The sequence below is a fragment of the Botryllus schlosseri genome, chromosome 3 (assembly GCF_051294905.1).
Source record: "Botryllus schlosseri isolate E-star chromosome 3, Bs_hap1, whole genome shotgun sequence".
NCBI lineage: Eukaryota > Metazoa > Chordata > Ascidiacea > Stolidobranchia > Styelidae > Botryllus > Botryllus schlosseri.
The window spans coordinates 8542235-8563513 of record NC_137238.1 but is presented as its reverse complement, the minus strand read 5'-3'; the positions used below and the strand labels follow the sequence as shown (position 1 = coordinate 8563513).

General features: G+C 40.6%; 1 protein-coding gene and 1 long non-coding RNA gene across 4 annotated transcripts in view; one reads left to right on the top strand and one right to left on the bottom strand.

The window, feature by feature from the left end:
- LOC145434886 (uncharacterized) overlaps nucleotides 1–21279 on the bottom strand; it is a 271087-nt gene that overhangs the window by 23414 nt on the left and 226394 nt on the right. The window lies entirely within an intron of this gene.
- Nucleotides 1735–21279, top strand: part of LOC145434834 (cytochrome P450 3A8-like) — a 34006-nt gene continuing 14461 nt past the window's right edge. The window contains exons 1-13 of one of the 2 annotated variants that reach the window (XM_080312065.1): nucleotides 1750–2957; nucleotides 3479–3584; nucleotides 6208–6260; nucleotides 7733–7829; nucleotides 10405–10619; nucleotides 11620–11774; nucleotides 12158–12288; nucleotides 12390–12471; nucleotides 12983–13143; nucleotides 13225–13313; nucleotides 16611–16748; nucleotides 18018–18174; nucleotides 18552–18804. In XM_080312065.1, coding sequence (XP_080168191.1) covers nucleotides 2887–2957; nucleotides 3479–3584; nucleotides 6208–6260; nucleotides 7733–7829; nucleotides 10405–10619; nucleotides 11620–11774; nucleotides 12158–12288; nucleotides 12390–12471; nucleotides 12983–13143; nucleotides 13225–13313; nucleotides 16611–16748; nucleotides 18018–18174; nucleotides 18552–18638 — 1542 coding nt within the window. In that variant the 5' untranslated portion in view covers nucleotides 1750–2886 and the 3' untranslated portion in view covers nucleotides 18639–18804. Of the gene's footprint in view, nucleotides 2958–3478; nucleotides 3585–6207; nucleotides 6261–7732; nucleotides 7830–10404; nucleotides 10620–11619; nucleotides 11775–12157; nucleotides 12289–12389; nucleotides 12472–12982; nucleotides 13144–13224; nucleotides 13314–16610; nucleotides 16749–18017; nucleotides 18175–18551; nucleotides 18805–21279 lie in introns of those variants that run through there. The other variant, XM_080312066.1, reaches the window with a different exon arrangement.

Genomic DNA, 21279 nt, shown 5'->3' with positions numbered 1-21279 from the left:
GACGAATCTTCAATTCATGTAATTTAGAATTATGTAGAGTACGACAATACTATTGATTCAGAGTCGGAAACTGTCCAATGTCCATTCATTCCCGTCGACAACTTGAAGAGTTCGTTCGACAGTTTCTTCACTCTCTATTTGCCGACGCTCTTGCGAGATAAGCGTACTTCAGTATACCAGAGGTCAGTTGTAGCTTCACTGACATCGCGGTTCTATAAGAGAGTTTGACGTACAAGGAATTTGGTTGGAGCTCAGACTTGTTGCCAGCGTAGAACGGATGTACTGTACAAGTTCGTGCAATTCGAAATCGGTGACGCTGATTGGCGGTTTTGGATTCAATGCTTGGTGACTACAGCTCATACATTATTGATACTAGCAGTAATTTAGATGTTGGGCTGTATCCATTGCACGCATATCTCAATATAATGGTAAATCTTCAATATATGCGTAATTGTAATTGAACTAAATCATTATAGGCAATTCTATATGCTACCATATTCTTTACTGTAATTCCGCGTCAACCACACACGCGATCGTGGATTAACGGTAACAATCATTCCTTGAGGCTGTATGCTCGGATACAGTCTGCTATTATATCACGTCTGAAGTTTAAACTGTACTAAACACTGAACAGTGTGCTTATCGAACTTTGACGTACTGGCGACATCGGTGCGCTGGTAATAGTAGCCGACATGTACTTATTTGTAACATCTCACGAAGAGCCGATGAAAATAGCCAAATACGGAGGATAAATAGCTGTAGATAACAGAGTAAACAACGGTACTGTTTCGATGCGACGTTTTTGAACTATTATGGTCAACCCGTCACTTCACTGCCTGGAAAGATCAAGCTATTACTCGCGGTAAAACAATATGACGTGACTGGCTGTATTGTCGATTTCGAACATGGCGTTGCAACACAGATACAACATCACGATGTCGCAATATCGGCTGACGTGTTCACTGCGCTCTCGTTATAAATGTGAGAAAATGATTGCTATTCGCTATCAGCGGATGTAATATTCACCGGCTTCACAGGCGAGTGTATTGTGAGTGCGGCATAGCTGCGTCGTACACTGTAGAATCACAATGCGGTCGTTACGAATGACCTAGCTTCGCAAACATGAATTGCCGAGAGACGTCCGATCGGGCGACCTTACGGGTTGCGAGCGCAGAAACACTCCGCAGAGTACCTGTGAAATTATAACATATGTCAGTCAAGTGCCGTGAGCCAGTCTCAAAGAATAAGTCTATCATAACTAGGGTTTGGCGAAATCGAGTATCTAGGTGATTCGATTACGATTTCCGAGTCAAATTTTCGAGTATTATAGTGTTATCCTGAAAGTAACAACGACTCCAAAAGTTCAAATATGAATCGCTTTCTGCGGCGACAGGTAAATGTTACTACGGGTTTAGGATACATTTGAACTTGTTCGATGTTCTCTGTGATCCAAAGATAGTAGATAATGTAGTTGAATTTGTAATATTGCCGAGACGATTTAGCTTATATAACATAGCAAATAGTTGCACAATGCACATGCACATACACATGTGTATGCGTGTGTATGTGTATATCTAAATCTATGTACGTAAGTTCGTATTGATGAAATGTATGTATCATCTGGTCTAAAGTCCGTGTTACTAAGACTAAACGACGCATATATATTTATTTTAAGAGCTTCTCGGAGATACAGAACTCCAACATACAATTAAATGGTATATTCATATTGAAATACACCCGAATATTTTCGGCTGACACTCGTCAGGGGTAATCGTCAGCAATCAGCGGAGAATAGGAAAGAACATCGTATATCAACAATAGTGCCATCGATTATCACGTTACCATCATATTTATTTGCTTCGGATTGCATATAATAACTCTTTACAGACGTAGCGCACAAAACCAGTGATGTTATAAGCGCCACTATCACGATTCTACTAGCGCTACCCATTTCTGGACCATAACTATTTCGTAGAGCTTTGTGGTCACTGTGAGGCTCGGCAGAAATGTCATTCCATGAATAAAAAATAATCATAGCCTTGTGCAACATGTTGATCGACGCCGGAGATACGGATAACCGAGATGTTGAAGCTCCAACGGTGGTAATTAAATATTGAAAGTATATTTTGAGTTGGTAAAATATAACTCTTGATGTCAAGGCGTCAACTTTTGTTAGTCGAAAAAAATCGACTCTGCGCACTCTACTCGAATCATTGCAATTGATACGCAACTCGGATCTGGGTACTCCGATCTTTGCGCCTACACCTAATCATAACTATGGCCGGGCAAAATCGAGTACCAGAGTGATTCGATTCTGAATCACGTATTATGCTTCGAGTCGAGTATTCGATTATCACTGATTATGACGTAATAACAGTATGCAAGATGCCAAGGTTCAAATATGTACCTTTTATGCCACCACAAAGAATATATTGCCTGTTATTTATCACATTACATATACTTTGGTAATATTTCGACTCATTTCACTTTGTGACAATGTTGTGGGAGGGTCATGACTTCGGAAATGTGTTGTTTCCAATAACTTTCGTACTTTCGTAGATTTGTACTATATGTTTCGTATGCTGCGATACGGCCAATCAAGGTTTCAAGAGTAGATAGTACCGAAATCATCATTCGTGTTGCTAAAATAACTTGCAGTGGCGAGGAGCGTAAAATTTCAGTGCTCGAAAAAATCGTCTTTTGCTACTCGACTCGAATCATTAAAATAATTACTCGATTCAGATTCGAGTACTCAAATCATTGTGCCCAGTCCTAATCATAACCTGAAGCTCCGAATACCGCAATTGAATTCGGAAGCGACCATCTTTTGCAGATTTATCAAGATAGAATATTATCGAACAAAGAAATTCCGAACGCCAACTGAACATGTGGAGTCCTCTGAATTTGTTTTCACTCGAAACGTGGGCGTTACTCGGGAGCATCGTGACGCTTGCATGGTGAGTGAATGGTAGCACATCGCTATAAATCTACGCTTCCTAGACTCGAGAAGCCGATATCTTGGCTATATCGAAGCTAAAAACAACTGTTCGTTTCCCCGTGTATTCATCTCAAATAATGATAATGATAATAATCGGCGTTTCTATTATGTTTATCGGTTCAAGACACATAATGTACAATTCTACACGCAAGACACAATGCGATTTAATGAACCGATAAGAGTATGTTGAACCGTCCAAGTAGGCAAGTACACTCTCCCATCGAACATCCACTTCGGCTCAATGTCTAATGTAACAGTGTTCGAATTGTATATTTTCCTATGGAGGCTTTTCCTTGCTCTTTTTATGCGACCTTCAATGGATTTCTCTCTAGGCTTTTTTGCAAAAGGTCTGTAACTCGATGTACATCGAGAACATGTTAAAAGCTGCTGTCGCGCCCTGAAAACGTTAATCTTCAATAAGTCCTCGGATCGTAGATCACAATTTCATCAACACTGTCAATATATATTAATAAATTTCAGGTATTACATTCACCGGAAGTGGCAATATCACAAAGAACTCAATATTCCACACGATCCGCCTTCATTACTGCAGATTGGAAATGTCCGACAACTATTCGACAAAAACGTAAGAACGGTGGCAGCATAGTAGCTTGAGTGGGCACTTAACATCAACTGGACAAATTACGATAGGCGATGTACGATCGGACCGCTCTATAAATCCGACATGTGACCGTCTTAACCCTAGACAACTCAGGTTGGGGTCAATTTGACCCCAGGCGAGCAAATATATCAGTCATATTTTCATGTGCGGTCAGATTGTTCTTGCCAGCCATGTAATCCTAAATGGTCATATGCACTATCAATTGGAATAAAGCATTAGCTGGTTACCTCTAATTCCTCGCCGCTATGAGCTATTGATTTAGCATGGGTCAGATTTTGAAGGTATAGTGACCAGACTAAGTATTTTCTCCTCGTTGTATTCGGACCGATTCCGGCTGTTTATATGATTCTTTCGCATTGTTTATGTCACGTGGAGTCAACGAGACATGACGAATAGCTTTCCGATTGTTGTATTGTAATAATTGTTGTAATAAATAACCGATGGGGGGTGTTTGACCACAGCTCGCCATTCGTGTAATGGTATTAGGCCTCAGCGGGAACTTTGAGATGGGTAGAGAGTAGGGTTCAATGTTCCAAAAAGGTAGATGCATCGTTATAACGTCCCGCAGGAGGTTATTAGACAGCTGTATAGCGAAATTGGTAAGAAAAAAAGCATATTAACTGATGGGGTCAATTTGACCCCACCTGAGCCATCGTGTAACGATATCCCACCTCAGTGGTCTTAGATGGGTAGAGAGTAGAGTTCAATGTACCAAAAAGGTAGGTGCATCGTTATAACGTCCCGCAGGAGGTTATTAGACAGCTGTATAGCAAAATTGGTAAGAAAAAAGTATATTAACTGATAGGGTCAATTTGACCCCACCTGAGCCATCGTGTAACGATATCCCGCCTGAGCAGTCTAGGGTTAATAACGTAGCGGGAACATAAGTTTTGAGCTCAGGCAAATTGCGAGTAGCGCTTATCTTCGCCATCAGAGCTTTTGCACGTGATATTGACATTTGCTGATTGAACAATTTCAACTATCGAAAGCCTGTCATCGTAGGAAACTATGCCGACATGTCATAAGGAAAACTGTTCACTGTTCAGTGTACACTGCAAGTACAGCGTATAGCTTGAGTGCGGACTTCTGTATACAACACATAGACAGCAACGTCATCAGGCGGACGAAAACAAACCGTAAATCTTATTATATGACATTTCGGCATCACCTGTTTCGCTACGTCACGATAAATCCGAGATGCCACATGTGTGTTGCAAATTTTCAAATGATCGCGAATATTTCCATCCTCGGTAACACTAAGATATGTCACATACTATATTATTAGAACAAATAGAGATATGTGTATTACTAAGCTCTTTATCAACAATTGTAGGCTATCGTTTTGGGATAACACGTGGAAAAGTTATCATAAGAATTGTATGGAACGACAAATGACAGACGAACATGGCACATATATTATAGGTGTTCAGAATGGACCGACTTCCAAAGAGTCATGGTTTTCAGTCCACTTCCCATGCCTTAAACACTTTAAAAAATATACTCGCTACATTTTTAGTGTGACTCATCCCTTGTACCTGTGTGCATTTGGAGCTTGAAAGAAATAGGCTATCAATGGCGATTACCCTATATTTAAATGCCGCGATATTTCCTAGCCTTGTAAATGTAATAAATAGCAGAGTTTATTCAGCTGTTAAGGTTTGGGATGCTACAAAACCTCACTACATATGTTATTATGAGTTCAGGACATGATTATCATATTGCACACTTCCATCGAAATCCTAAAACCTAATAAGGACTGATCATCATATTGCACCATAGACGATGTGCCTTGCACATGCACATGTAAAACAATATCATGGTGAATCTACCAGCTACTCTCACAGCATCATTATGAGACCCAATTTTTAATGAAGCGGAACAACATAGCATGGAAATGGATAACGCAACGACTCAGCATAACAAAGAAATGGGTTAACTTGGCCCAAATGTAAATACCACTCAGTTAGATGAAACGGGTTGATATTTCGAAATAATAAAATATTTGCCGGTAATTTCCTACAACTTGTAAGCGACTGGCTTTCAGGTATCTGTCATCCGGTATGTACGTAGTGCAGTCGGCATTTAATGTAATCATACACCCAATCAAATCAATGATGAAAAAAACCTGGAATAGCTGGCATAGATCTCTTTCGCTGAATACGTCTACTCTACAGCGTTCAGACTCAGACATTTAGATGAATGATCAGGTGATGATTGTGCACGTTGTGTAGCTTCAAGGTCACTACTGTGGTGAGCGTCAGCTGCTGTGAAGATGTAGACGAGCTCTATGTAAGTTCACCTTCGGTACTTGATGCTGGTGGAGGATGACTGGCTGATACTGGTGCGGCCTTCACATTACTGGAAATCCCAGTATTTGCCGATTTTTTTCAGCTCAAAATGCACAGTTTCTCAAAGTTGATCTATCCCGAACAACCCTAACATACACTTCATCGAATATATTGACGACCAGAAAATAATTTTGCAGCGGATATGGTCACGATTGACGCATTGGACACCCATGACACCTTCAACTATTTGAATAAATATCGATGATCATAATAAAATAACTTATTATCTGTATCTGCAGACGGGGTTTCAATATGACAACATGATGAAGAAAAAGCACGGACCAATTTGGGGGTAAGACGACCTCAAAACTTCATATATTCAAATATACCCGTGTGAATGTATCAATTACCAAATTAATCGTCGTCACAGTCGTGGTAAATTGGCACTTACAGTTAGGACCGTAACTGTCGCACCTCAAACCACCAAAATTATTTCGCAAATCAATATAAATAGATTTTTGTACCAATGCAACCCTAGTTATGGATGATTGATGATTTCGTGGTGATATTACCAGTACTTTTAGCTCTCATTGGGATTCGCTGCACTTTGCAAAGCGTTTTTCCCAAAAACGAACGTGAATTAGAACATCATCAATAAGTCAACTGTACGAAAATTGAGTAATCTGCAAGTATTAAAATGGAGTAGGCGCTAATTTGAAGCGGATTCACAAACTAACATCTAAAAGTTTCGCTACTTACCACTTTGAAAGAGTGAAATTTACCACCACAAGGTGGTGAAAACACCATGCTGGTTTGTCATGTTCCATATTATGTTAATCAAGCTAAACGAGTGACGGGATGGCAGAAGAAACTGTAAATCAGGGGCGGCCAACCCGTGGCCCGCGAGAAAGTTTTGTGTGACCCGCGAGGTAATACTCGGAATTAGTTATCGCATGAGGTAAAATTGCAGGGCCAACCAAAATTTGATTAGCCTGACCAGGAAATTTGATAGTGACTAAATCACCTGTTCCGACGCATTGGCCTAACCAGGGGCCAGCCACATTTATCGCATATTTTCGAATATGATCATAAAGTAGAATATTTCGTAGCAGATTTGTTTGGCATGAAATTTTTCATATCACTTCGCATGATTTATTATCACTCTATTTCTTGCAATTAGTATCGGAGCCCCCTCCTCAAAATAATAAATACACGTAATTTACAGAATTGAGTCTAACTATATTCGCGAATAGGAGAGAACATGTCTTCCAACATGCAAATTCGCTTGCGTGTTGGCAGCGAGATCGTCGGCGACGAAACATTTGCGCAAAATGTTAGAGGCATGTTCACCGACACCTTCGATATTGCTATGTCTAAACGCCGAATATTCCTGTCCTTGCCAAATGAGCCTAGTCGTATACAGAGGCGACCCCCAATATATGCAAGTAACATATTTATTGATCGAATTCATTCATTACCTTCGAAAGAATTTCGCGCTTCGTCCGACCAGGGCATGAATGCACATCGCACACGGCACAGTTGCACACAGAGTTTTCATGACATAATTGTTATCGATTTTAATGCGTAGTATTATAAGTCTTGTTTTCAACGTTTCCTAATTCGGTTCTCTCTTATCGGACTACTAGAAAAAGGTCATCAACATCCAAGTCACCCGCGTAATGGTTCGTAAATCTCGCGTGGCCCTTTGGGTGAAAAGGTTGGCCACCCTGCTATAAATCTACTTTACTTTACTTCAATTCACTTCACAAAAGGCTCCTTCTCTAGCCTATGGTATAGATTCCTTAATATGACTTGCAATTACAGATCGTATACATTCCTCCAGCCAAGTATCACCATACACGACCCGGATATGCTGAGGCAGATATTTATCAAAGAGTTTCATGCCTTTCCGGCAAGACAGGTAATAAGATAGAAATAGAATATTACGTTTGGGGATTCTGTTTATGCTCAGGCATGACGTTGACTAAGAATGAGTGTTGACTACGGAATCAAAAGGAGCGCGGATAAATTTTAGAAAGCATTCTCTGTCCATATACGGGACTCACGGATACCTATACCTTCTTCAACTTCATAAGAAATAGCAGAAGTCCTAAGATGGTCAAAGTAGTCCCGAGCATGCGATATCTATCTTAAGTGGACGTAGACAAGTGGTTCTTAACCTTGCCCCCAGCGCCCCCCAGGGGGCGCTGGCGATCTTGAAGGGGGGCGGAAACGCTCAGGGGGCGATATGGGGGGCGCTGGGCTCAGGGGGGCGGTATGGCTTCGCAGTAGATGATGTGGTGATAGGACATATCCTTAATGAGTATTCAGAGCAAATTAACACCGAAAACTTCGTTACATATAGCCTTCAAAATACATATAGGTTTAATTGTCCATGGGCGCCTAAATGACTGACACCGAATGTTCCTGTCTTGGCAATCTGAACCCCAGAAGACGAATTCCATTGGCAGGGAAAAATTATATGTCAGTGAAGAAATACCAATCTGAAATCGTATGCGTCTTTTAGTTTAGTACGATTGGGCGACAGGGATATTCCTGTTGGGCGATATCCCCGTTGAGCGATTCTATATTTTTTGATATTGCAGACAGGGGGTCACGAAATAACATCATGCAACGAAGTCATACCAACGGGTTCGCCCGGCCGAATATGTTTAATTATTAGTAACGGGCCCTACAGTTTCCAAGAAACCTCACAATATTCGCTTTAAGTTTTGATGAGTCTGCGCACACACAACAACTCACTGCGCTGACCCTTGGACAACAGTGCGTAACGACTAAAGAAAGGTAATAACTCCGGATTTGTTGTGCGCAACGTATATTTTCTGTGCGCAGAGACCGTGTCAGCACTGCGCACGTGCGCAGCTTAGAGGGAACATTGCACCTCACTCAGCTCTACCGGTAAATGTGTTTACGTGAGCAGAGAGAGGATAAAAATTGATCTCAATTTACATGCAATTCCCGATGATATTGACCAATTCAATCATTAATTAGTGAAATTTTTCGCACTTCGCGCGAATAGGCGAGAATAGCTGCCTCAGTAAATGGACACCCAATGTAGATACCTAATAGGCTATCAGCAAATAGCGGACAGCCTAATGGGGGTCTGGGAGTGAAGTCCCCCGGAAGTTTGGTTTATCACCCGATGGGGCCCAGGACCAACGTGTTTTTTTTGGGGGGGGTGGGCTGACGAAGTGCTGTTACGGCCTGGTAACGAATAATTGTACCTGCGGGCATGCCCGAATATGTTTAATTATTAATTACGTGCCCTTTATTTTCCTATACAACAGCTCACTCAGTGCTACTGGTAAATCTGATTACGTGGGCTGAGAGGATAAAAAGTTTATAGCGACTTATATATGTAATTACCACCTATTCATTCATGCATTATGAAAAATTTTGGTACCTAGGGCGACCAGGCCACACAAACTTTGCTGACCATCAAGATCACGATATGGGATTCGTGGGGGCGAAGCCCTCAGAAGTTCGGTTTATCACGCTATGGGTGCGCAAGGCAATCGTTTTTAGGGGGGTTAACGAAGTGCTGTTACGACCCTCCCTCTTACTCATTGTCTTTATTACATTCCTTACAATATGAAGTTGGGGGAGGGGGCGCTGGAGCACGATAATTTTTGAAAGGGGCCGCTGGAAGAAAAAAGGTTAAGAACCACTGACGTAGACAATCAAAGATCTGATAGTGCTGAAGTAAGTAGCTCCAAAAAGCAGATTTGGTCGCATACTTTAAGCAGTTACGCGAAGGTTGTTGTACTTTCAAAATTGCAAGATGGATATTCGCGACCACCGCAAAATTACCAAATACCCCACACCAGTGTTGGAATGACTCGAGTCAACTTTTTCGTATGACTTGACTTGACTCGAGTCACTTTGCAAAAATGATTTGACTCCAATAATGTCTTTATATTGCGAGTCGTCGTCATTGGCATTCATGTGATCGATCCACTTTATCGACATATATCGACAATGTGGGATTTCATTTCTTTCATAGTTATTTTTTGCTGGCGGGTTTCATCACGTGCGAGTTGCATCAGGGCTGCTCTTCGTGCGATTTCATCAGCTTTCTCGTTACTTCATGCGGTTCATATGATAATTTCACTTACAAAAATGACGTATACTTATCTCAAAATTACTTTCTACTTTCCAAAATCCAAATTGTGTAAAGTATGACAATTTTCTTGTCGAGGGGAAAGTAGTGTAAAAGCATGGCCATAGTAAATAGTACAAGTAGGCAGAGGAAGTGGTAGACGAAGTCCACTTGTAGACTTCTAGAAGTGTAAGTATTTCGTTACGTATGAAGAGGTGTTTGTCATTGGGACACTTCTTACAACGAAGGACTAACTCCCAATCTATTTGTATCACTATGGAATTATCGGTTCTGTGGAATTATTTTACCATTACGAATCGGCTACCGCAGATTGAAATATTTTGTACTACTATTGAAAATGTACATAAAAATTTAGAGAACACTCATCAAGCTGAACGGCAAGGAGCTCAATGAAGGTCTAACAGCGGTCGAGGGTAATCAGTGGAAGCGCATTCGATCTTCTCTGACTCCTACATTCTCAACTTCAAAGCTTAGACAAATGGTTTACATCATGGATAGGTGTGTTGACAACGCAGCAGCGGCTTTGGACCGCAGAATTAAATCCAGTGATGGAGTCTTCAACTCGAAAACGTGAGTAGCAGACATTGGACGAATACTGCTTCGCCTGGGTTGGCCAACATATGAGCATGCGACGCAATGAAAAACGACCGATCAGCATGCGACAATTTAGCATGCGGTTTCACAACGCCTAAACTAACCCTAACTCCGAAATCAACATTTCTACATATCCTAACCCCAAACCTAACCATAATCCAATCCTCAATCTAAACTATATCTGGCCTTAACCCTATATTTTACCCACAAGCTCAGGTGTCGCATGCCCAATTGTCGCATGCGGAAGTGTCGCATGCTATTATGTTGCATGCTATTGTGTCGCATGTTCGTACCTATAAATTCATCATCTGTACCTCTGCTCTAGACGCTAAATAGAGAGGGTCAGTGGCCGACCAGTATATCGATGTCAGGTTTCTCGTTATATGTGCAACTTATTCCATGAGCCGAGTTCTAGTTTCCAATCGAAGTGCAGTCGAGTCCGCTTTATTCGCACACCCGATAACCCGGACAACCGCTTTATTCATCTAAAAGCTCGGAAAAGCGGCAAAAGTAAAAATTGCGCGTACACAATTCCCGTTAATTCAGATATTTCTCCTCTTTGGTATCGAAATACTGTACAATAAACCTACGCGTATACGTAACTCTTGTGCGTTTTGTGCGATCGGTGCAAAATATTGTGGTATAGCGCAGCTTCAATTCATTTATTACGTAGACGTACAGTGTCTAAATGTGTTGCCTGCCTTTACGCGTGACCATGAAACAAACGATTGATTTTTCGCACAATTGGGACAAACCCGTTTCTCCGCTTAATTCGGCCAAAAGTGAGCGGAAACAAAGTGTCCGAATAAAGCGATGTCGGCTGTATATCTACTAATTTATTTGTAATGTGCAGAGCATCAGGAAATATCATGCACACTATTTCTTATATGCTGATGCTGATAGTAGCATAATATTACTATAATGATAACATGGTCAGAATCACGAGTGCGAACAGGAATTCCATTTTGTTATCTAGGATATTCTCCCGACTCTCTCTCGATATCATTTGCTCATCAGCGTTCAGCACAGAAGTCAACTCACAAGACGATTCAGTGCAGGAGCCTGAAATTGCGAAACAAGCCAAAAAATTATTTTCCGGAACCTTCTTTAGTCCCTTGATCTTTCTATGCTGTAAGTATATATTGACTCGTTTGACGTGCGCGTATTGAACTTGGAATATCGTGTCCAAGACTCATTTACGTGACTACTATGTGGCTACTTCAATATCTTAAAATATTGTAACGTGGTATCGCTACCGTTGATTTAAAAGAACTTGAATTTCGAAATTTTGATATGAATGATTCAACTAATAAAAGATATATACATCCCATAATACGTGACTCAACCCCTGGCAAATGTGATGAGTAGACATCAGGTACGTCAACCAAGATACCATTTGAAGTATTGTTCATAAATATGTAAACATCACTTATTTTTACGCGTAGGTAGACTATATGTCTTGACTGAGTCATCTGAATGTACATATTTAAAAGTTGTTTGTATTTTTTTCAAAGTTATCTTTCCGCCATTCGAGAAGGTGATAGAGTATTTCAACATTTCATTATTCGGAAAAGGAGCGGTTCAATACTTCAAAGCTCTCACTCATCACGTTATCAACAGTCGAGAGTCTGACTCGGAAATGAAGGTATGTGATATAAACTCTCAATGGAAAAGATGTATACAAATTGACATTTTCTGAAATAAAACCTTGGAGGACTGTTTTAATGCGTTATATCGTGCGTTTAGTCGAAAAGGGTGGACCTTATGCAACTTATGCTGAATGGAGAAATATCTGAAGAGAAAGCAAAATCCGAGACGGTTGAAAAAGGTAAGGTATCTTATTGGCTGGACTATGGTTTCATGTTCTGGGACGTGTGTTGTATGTGTTCGGTATGTTGTGTGTGTCCAGAGTAAAACCTCGATTTGTCATATTTTTGTATTCGCTAACTAATTATTTGAAGGTTCTAGAGTGTGAACATTTTGTAAAATAACAAAACCTTATAGTAATCAATAATTTAGGGATCCACGGTAGAAAAACTTAAGAACCTCTTCGATTCAGTCACATCGTCATGAGTGACATCTTTCGCATAAAACGAAGCATGGTCCGATTAATACACCGGTACTATTTATAGAAACTGTGGCGCCAGCAGTTGGGGAAACATGCAGAGATTCGTGTTTTATTTGACATTGTGTTCACACGACCCTTACAGTAGCTCGTACCATCTGTATTGTATATCCATGCATTTGGTTCTTCTACTGTAAATTATAAATTCGACGCACTTGTATCCATCGTAATTCACACTCAAATAAATACTCAAAAAAACTTTTGTTCGCGACAGGCATGGACAGGAATGAAATTGTCGGTAACTCAATACTTATGATCCTCGCCGGGTATGAAAACACTGGAAACACAATGAGCTTCGTGGCCTACAACATGGCTCAGCATCCTGAGATTCAGAGAAAACTGCAAAAAGAAATCGACGATACATATGAAAAAAGGGTAATCATTTTAAACGCATGAAATAGTACGGAGAATCAAACTTATTCCAGTTGCCTGATATGGTATAATTTCTTTATCAAGGGAAAATTTGACTACGACAGTGTGAGCGAAATGAAATACCTTGACATGTGTGTCAACGAAACGTTACGAATCTACAATCCAATTATAAGGTATGTCAGTACCAGTAGGGTATCAGAGAGGGATGCAGGAGATACGGTCGAGATACGATACGTTTTTGAATTCGTCGCTTATTGATTATTATTATTGGTTTAAAATAACACTCAACACCGTTTCCTCACTATTCTAAAATTACAATAAGTGACAATAAATCACTATATCGCCCTCAATGCAGTGTTGGGATCAAGTCACTACCTTCGAGTCACGAGCCATGTCGAGTCATTGCACATTTTGACTCGAGTCAAGTCAAGTCAATCGATTTTCGAAGGTGACTCGAGTCAAGTCAAGTCACTCGTTTTTCGGATGTGACTCGAGTCAAGTCAAGTCAAGTCAAGTCGAGTCACGAGTCAAGTCACAATTCAAGTCAAATTAAATTTTCGAAGTATCAGTGACGATTCAAATCATTATATTTTGCTAGCTGTGTGAAAGACAGAATAATTTGCCATTTATCTTGCGTCAAATAACTAATATAAAGTTTAATATGGATGCAAGAAGGCGTCTATCACGCACACGTAGAACCGCAAATAAAACACGCGACTAACTGTATAGTGTATAGATATGCTACAGTCTTTTATTAGGGCTGGGCAAAATCGAGTACCTGAGGGATTCGATTCTGAATCGCGTAATATGCTTCGAGTCGAGTCGAGTAATCGAGTAATACTCATTATGACGTCATAACAAAATGCAATACGGCAAACTTCAAATATGTACTGTTTATGCCACCACAAAGAATACAATGCCTGATATCCATATCATAAATGATACTTTGGTATTTTTCGACCATACTGATTTCATTCCACTTGGTAACAATGTTGTGGGATAATCATGAATTCTGAAATATGTCAAGTCCAGTAACCGTCGTAACTTTCTACTATATGTTTGTTATGCTACGATACCGCCAATCAAGGTTTCAAGGCTTCAACAGTGGAAAATAGTATCGAAACCATAATTCTCTCAGATAAATTAACTTTCAGTGGCGATAAGCGTATAATTTCAGTACTCGAAAAAAACGTCTTTTACTACTCGACTCGAATCATTAAAATTAATACTCGATTCAGATTCGAGTACTCGAATCATTGTGCCCAGCCCTATCTGTTATTATATCAGCCAATAGGATCGAATACGAAGCCTCGAGAAGTTGTAACAAATTGATATGGATTTGAATCATACAAGAGGGTTGGCAAAGGTGATCATTGCGCAATGTTGGCACTGGGCCATCTAAGAAACATAGATACGTTATTTGCTATTGTATTGTTCTTCTTTTTCTACTACTCCTACTACTACGACGACAATGCAACCTGTGATCATTTCGTTTGTGGTCAATATATATGTGATGCAATAATGGAGGATCATTCAAACGCACATTAAGTGAATGCCTTGTCACTCTCACAAGTGACACAAGCGTATCGCGAACAATAAGAACATATACACAAAATACAATGATTTGATTGATACTGTTTACTTGATGACATGAAATTGACTCGTAAATTTTGCTCCGAGTCACGAGTCAATCCGCATTTTTGAAGCGCCGAGTCAAGTCAAGTCATTTTTGCAAAGTGACTCGAGTCAAGTCATGACTCGAGTCATCCCAACACTGCCTCAATGTAGTCAATTTCCGATAATAACTAACAATCGTATGACAAATAAGTTCAACCAAACCTAGCAACATAGATTGCCTGATATTCTCTCGTAATCGGATCCTTAATGGTTCCCAACCTTTTTTTAGACACGCCTCCCATTATGATCGTGACAAATGTCGCGCCCCCTTATCGTCATATCACAAAACCCAACCGAGATGCTAACAACCTCAACAGATTGTTTGATGGCATGGAAGGTTATGACTGTTGATGAGAGAATTGGAAAATATTAAATTCGGTATATATATAGTAAAACACACGTGAATCGGAGGTAGATCGCGCAGTGCGCGATTTTTTTTTTAACTTGACCGCTTCTTCGCGCCCCCTTTCAGATGCTTTCACGACCCCCCCCCCAGGCTGGGAACCACTGATTAAGGGGATGAGTAGTGGCTACATGAAACCATCTCTTGGTGGCTATATCTCGTGGTTGGGATACATCTCTTGTTGGCTATTGCAATATAAAGCCGTCTCCTGGTCGTGTTACCTTCTCAGGTCATAAATTTGTATCGTGGTAGTGTATCGTCACAGGGATGTAATATAAGTGAGAGGGTGTTTGTGGTCTACGGCAGTGATCGAATTTAAAATTTTCTTAGCCGGTTCTTTCACAGAATTGATTTTTTCAGCCGGTTGCGTAACAAAAAGTGAGTGAGAGTTATCGCTAGCCAGCAATGGAAACCAGTTCGCAGATCTCATACCATTTCGTGGGACGGTTCTGTAGAACCGGTCCGCACCAGCTTTTGTTTGTGGTATTAATGGTCGTTGTCGACCATTATGGTCATTTACACCATGCCGATATACTTCATTTTTATTCCGAAACTGCCGACTTCTAGGCTTTTATAAGACACCGTTAACACGGATGATATGGCGAGAAGGAGCCTAGATAAACCTCCAACACTTGGGAAGGAATTCTGGAGTCGACTTCGGTCGGACTTGAACCCGCAACCCAGTGGCGTTGCAGTTGTGGATTATGCCACTTCAACACCACTATGCTATTTCGCCACACAAGAGGACGGGGGAGGGGGGGTAAAATTTAGGAATAATTTGACTGGTCCGGCCCGCGAGCGATTTGAATGCTTGAATCCAGCCCGCGACGCAATTTGAGTTTGACACTCCTGGCATACAGGATTTACATGTTCACAGCAACCTACAGTTAATTTCCGGCAATAACAATCAATGATATGACAAATCAGCTCAACAAAATGAAGCATCACAGATTGCCTGATATCCCCTTGTGTTACCTTCCCAGTCCCAAATTTGCGCCAACCGCTTTCAAGCAGAAACGTAAAGCAGTGTATCGACACATATGTGTAATATAAGTGCGGGTGCGTTTGTGGTTTACAGTAGTGGTCGGATTCAAAATATATGTCTGCCGGTTCTGTCATAGAATTGATTTTTTTCAGCCGGTTTCTTTACAAAAAGTGTGTGAGAGTAACCGCTAACCAGTAATGATAACCAATTCGTAGATCTCATAACATTTCATGGGACGGTTCTGTATACCCGATGCGGGACGGCTGAATCCGACCACGGGTTTACGGTCATTTTGGGCAAAATTGTTTACGCATCCCCAAAAGATTTTCCACCACACCTATGATGTATATGTCTCCACACACAGTCAGAGTGTCAGTCCTGCTACACGTGTGTCACCGCTTACAGGAACGCTCGTATCTGTGACAAGCAAGTCACAATCAACGGCTTCACGATTCCGAAAGGAATGCAGATAAACGTTCCGACATTCGGTCTGTCACACGATCCTGATTATTGGGACGAGCCGGAACTTTTCAAACCCGACAGGTACGTTTGAGATTAGTGTTTGGAGTTTGTTGGAATGCAGTAGTTAGTGAGTGCATTAGAAATGAAAAGACGCAAATTAAAGTTTGGTAATTTGTGGATTCGGAAATAGTAACCCAATCCCCATGTTGCGCTGCATAAAAGAAAACGGCTGGATTCTCATTGAATTCGTTTCACGTTCCTATCAGTCCCTTATAAAATGTCCCCATGACCGTTGCAAGCTATCTTTGTGTTGGTTATTGAATGAAAAATATGATTATTGCGTGATATTTCATTTTAATCAGACTAGTTTATTTGTGTTTGCATGCAATGGTAACGGAGGCGGCTAGCATCTTGGTGGTTGGCTACTTCCAGTTGCTGCAGTCAAATCGGCTGCGTGTCGTTCCCCGACATTGGTCGATTCTAGGATCTATCCATAAGTTTCAGAGGCTCTTCACTGTCACCTGACATGTTTATCGACAGTGTCCTCTGAAGATGTGGTCAAAGTTGTTATAATCGGCACTCAAGTAGACGTGAATGTGATACTGTAAATTTCTACTCAATTCGAAGTAGAAATAGCGATTTCAACTTGTCAAACCTACTGCAAGTGTAGGTCGAAAATGAAGATTGAAAGACCAGCGTGCATCTTCGAAGCGAACGCAGAAAGACTATGTTGCCACTACAAATTGGCGCGATTTTCCAAAATATATTCAGTTATTCAGTTACCGTTACCGTGGTACAGCGGCGAGTTTCAGGGTTGTAATGAATCGAGTCATGACTCGTCTCGAGTCCCAATTGAGTCGCGATTTTTTGATGACTCGAATCATTTTGAAATTGACTTGACTCGACGTGAGCCAATATGTGTATTTCATTGTAATTTCACAGAATATTGATATTAAAGTCACCACACTATTGGTATTTTGTCTATTAGTACTGGTACCTGAAAATGCGACCAGAAACTGCAAAATGTGAGGAAAATTAATATATTATGAATGCGAAGCATTCGATATCACCAATCAGATTTGGAAAAGTGGGTCTACCAAGACTTTAACTCGAAACTGAACAGTCAGCCCAGTGACTTGGACTTGACTTGAGTCATAACACTATGACTCGGATTTGACTCGGTGGTGAATTGGGAATGATTCGACTTCACTCGAGTCAAAACTATAAAAGTGAGATTAATTTATGACTCGGAACCTTGTGACTTTGTTACAACCCTGGCTATTTCGCCAGTTTTCATGAACCTGATTGGACTGATATGCACGAAAACTTACATTTTACAATGCTCTGCAGAATGGAGGACATGAGCCAGATCGACAATATGGTCTACCAGCCGTTCGGCGGAGGACCGCGAAATTGCATTGCGATGAGATTCGCGCTGATGGAAGTCAAGTTCAGCATAGCCAAACTGTTTCACCAGTTTAATCTGGAACCTACAGAGGATACCCCGGTAACTATTAGTCAATTTTACGCGATACAGAATCTCCTTGTGTAGATTTCTCGTATTTACTGGCATCCCAACCCGAATCCGGCTCCATCGGCCATAGAAAAGCCAGACTCATCTCCCAAATCTGCGCTTCGAAATATCTTTAGAAAGAATATGACGCGACAGTATATCCCACCCAGTAAAGGACCAGCTTTTAAGTTATTTAGACATGACTTGGCAGTTCTGGCATTCCTTTTCAATTATCCAGCTGTCGAGATGGCAATATCCACGAATGTATTTTCAATAGCTGCATAAGAAAGGATGAATACTTTTACGGAATAACGTCACGGGTCATTTAAACAGCAGTCGCACATCATAAATATTTTTTATTATCATTGCAGAAACCGCCTCTGAAGCTGGAATTTGGAGTCAGCGTTAGACCGGCTGTGGATTATAATCTTCGAGCTATCCGGAGAAATCAGGAATAGGAAACATATGGTTACACTTACTGTTTGTTCTGTAACTATATCATGCTGAATGCGCAAGAATGCCGTTTTGATATGAATACGAATCTCTACCGATTTATAGTTACGTTCTCTTTGTACGCGTATGTTTGAAATAATGCTGCTGAATAAAAAGAATGCCGTTACGTAAGTACTACGATTTCTGATAGGATATCTCTGTTAATCTTGTTGGTGAAAATTGTCAGCATAAACAGGGATGTAGTAATTTGCGTTAGGACCGTTGTCAGACGAGGCAAATTAATACCGCCAATGTAACATGGCCAGGCGGGACTATATAGTGCTTTGGTATGTCTTGAATTTCCGATCGATGGGGTGCAGTCATAATTAAATCTGAAAAGTGGAAAAATTATCGAAGAAATGAAGTTATATCACATACTCATCAGTAGAGCAAGTTTTTGTTGCACTAATTTGCGCTTAATTTTGACAAAAGTTGCATTTATAATTTTTGTTGAATTAGTAGGGTACGAGATACTCGAAAGTTTCAGTTGTTTAACCGATTAGTTCATGCAGAGCTGTCAAATTTGTTACTTTGTCATTTCACGGACATTCTGGCGAGACCACCAAACATTACATTTGTTCTCGGTACACAACAAGAAAATTACGCAATGCGGGAGTAATTTCCCCCCAAAAAGCCAAACAGCATAGAGATAAAATCTCCTCTTAAAACAAGTCAAATAACGCACCCCAAACCCCATAGGTCTGTAAACTTGGTCCTAGGCTTTGCAGAAAAACTCACACTTGGCGACTTTAACAAGATCAATAGCCTGAAATAGGTGACATAGTGAAAATGTAATTTTTGGTGGTCTCGCCTGGGCATTCATGAAATAAGAAACTATCTCAGATTTAAACGACAGAATTAATATCGCGATCTATTTACATATTGTTCGGGCACGGTCGTGCTTGGAAGGGGTAATTGTACTTCTTGCTAACAAGCCATTGTGTCATAGATCGTGAGATGCAGCTAACCCATCATATAGCTCTTTGTTATGCAAATCAAAGAGAATAGAATCATACTAGAAATAGTTTATAGCATGTTTTTAAATCACACCTTTACTTTTTGACGCAATATTTGATAATAGTTGCAGTAAAAAGTTGTATGAAAAACAGAGAAAAGTTGCAAAAAGTTGTACTATAAAATACCTTCAAACAGCTTAAAACATCATAGTACATAGATTCTGAGTATCTAGGTACCAGGTGGAAGCTGTGAAAAAAAGTTGCAAAAGTTGCAAAAACTTGCCCTACTCATTAGAATTAGATGAACCGAAGTAAAGTTGCGTTAGAATCACAAATCTCAGATATTGATTAGGAGAGAGCATCTTGTACACTTACACGGCATGTCACTTTATTATGAGACCCAATCATTTGTATTTATAAATTGAAGTACATGGTGCTCAGTGGATGTATTGATATTAGGCAACGAGAAAGTGACGGATAATAATAAACAAAAATAATTTGTATCCGCCGTCATAATTCAAAACAATGATTGACATGACACATTTTAAATCTTTTCCACTCACAGACCCGTTATTTTACGACATTAAAATGCATTTACGATAGCACAAAGCTTGTCTTAGTCGCCGTCTTCCGAGAAGTGTATAGCTGGTGAAGCCTTTATTGTTGATGGAAACAAGCAGTGCTTCCGAAATTCGCTCATCCATAGCCGAGTGTCTGTCTTCGTGTTTTTTGCCCTAATACCGACTTAAATTATACTCCACGGCGACCTGGTCGCCACAAACCAAAATGATGGGTCAACCCCGACTGCAGTTAACAAATAGTTAGTGCTCCGAATCTTCTTGGAATTTCGGGTGTCGTCCCTGACCTTTCTTTGTTTGACATGCCCGCCTGTTTATGGTTTCATCACGAGCACTGATTGACTTGTTTTACTAATTAGGGTTTTGGAAACGTATCACGTCGCAATTTGAAGCATGTGGTGTGAATGTGACAGCGACACTGCCAACAAAGAAGGTTTGAACAAAACTATATGGAAACAGTTACTTTAATTGCACACTTTGCTACATTGGCTTTATTTTGAATCACTATTGCTCGTAGGACGTACGTAGGCTACGTAATCGCGGTCGCAGGCTTAACAGTGAACGAATGTCCGGTTCAGTTTATACAGCTTATGGGTTTAGTCTATGGATTAAACTTCAAATGTAGGCTATATTTTCTGAATTCCAGGTAACTTTTCGCGTCGCGGGCCACATTTCAATGAATGATTGACTGAGTCCAGATGAACCTTAGACAGTCGAAGACCATTGCTATCAAATTAATTAACACGGCAGGCTGCGCGGCAGGTTGCGAGAATAGCAGTGAGAAATCAGGCAAGTCCGCGCATTCAGCTGCATAGTATAGCTCAGGGCAAATGTTCCCTCTAATTTTCGACGAGTCTGCGCACACTCACCATCTCACTGCGCAGACCCTTGGACAACAGTGCGTAACGACTAAAAAATTGTCAACGCTTCGGATTTTTGTGCGCAACTTAGATTTTATGTGCGCAGAGACCGTGTCAGCACTGCGCAGCTTCGAGGGAACATTGCTCAGTGCTGAGCAATTAGTTTTCCTAGAGGCCAAATGAGAAGCTAAAAACACTGATTCGGGCCGAGTC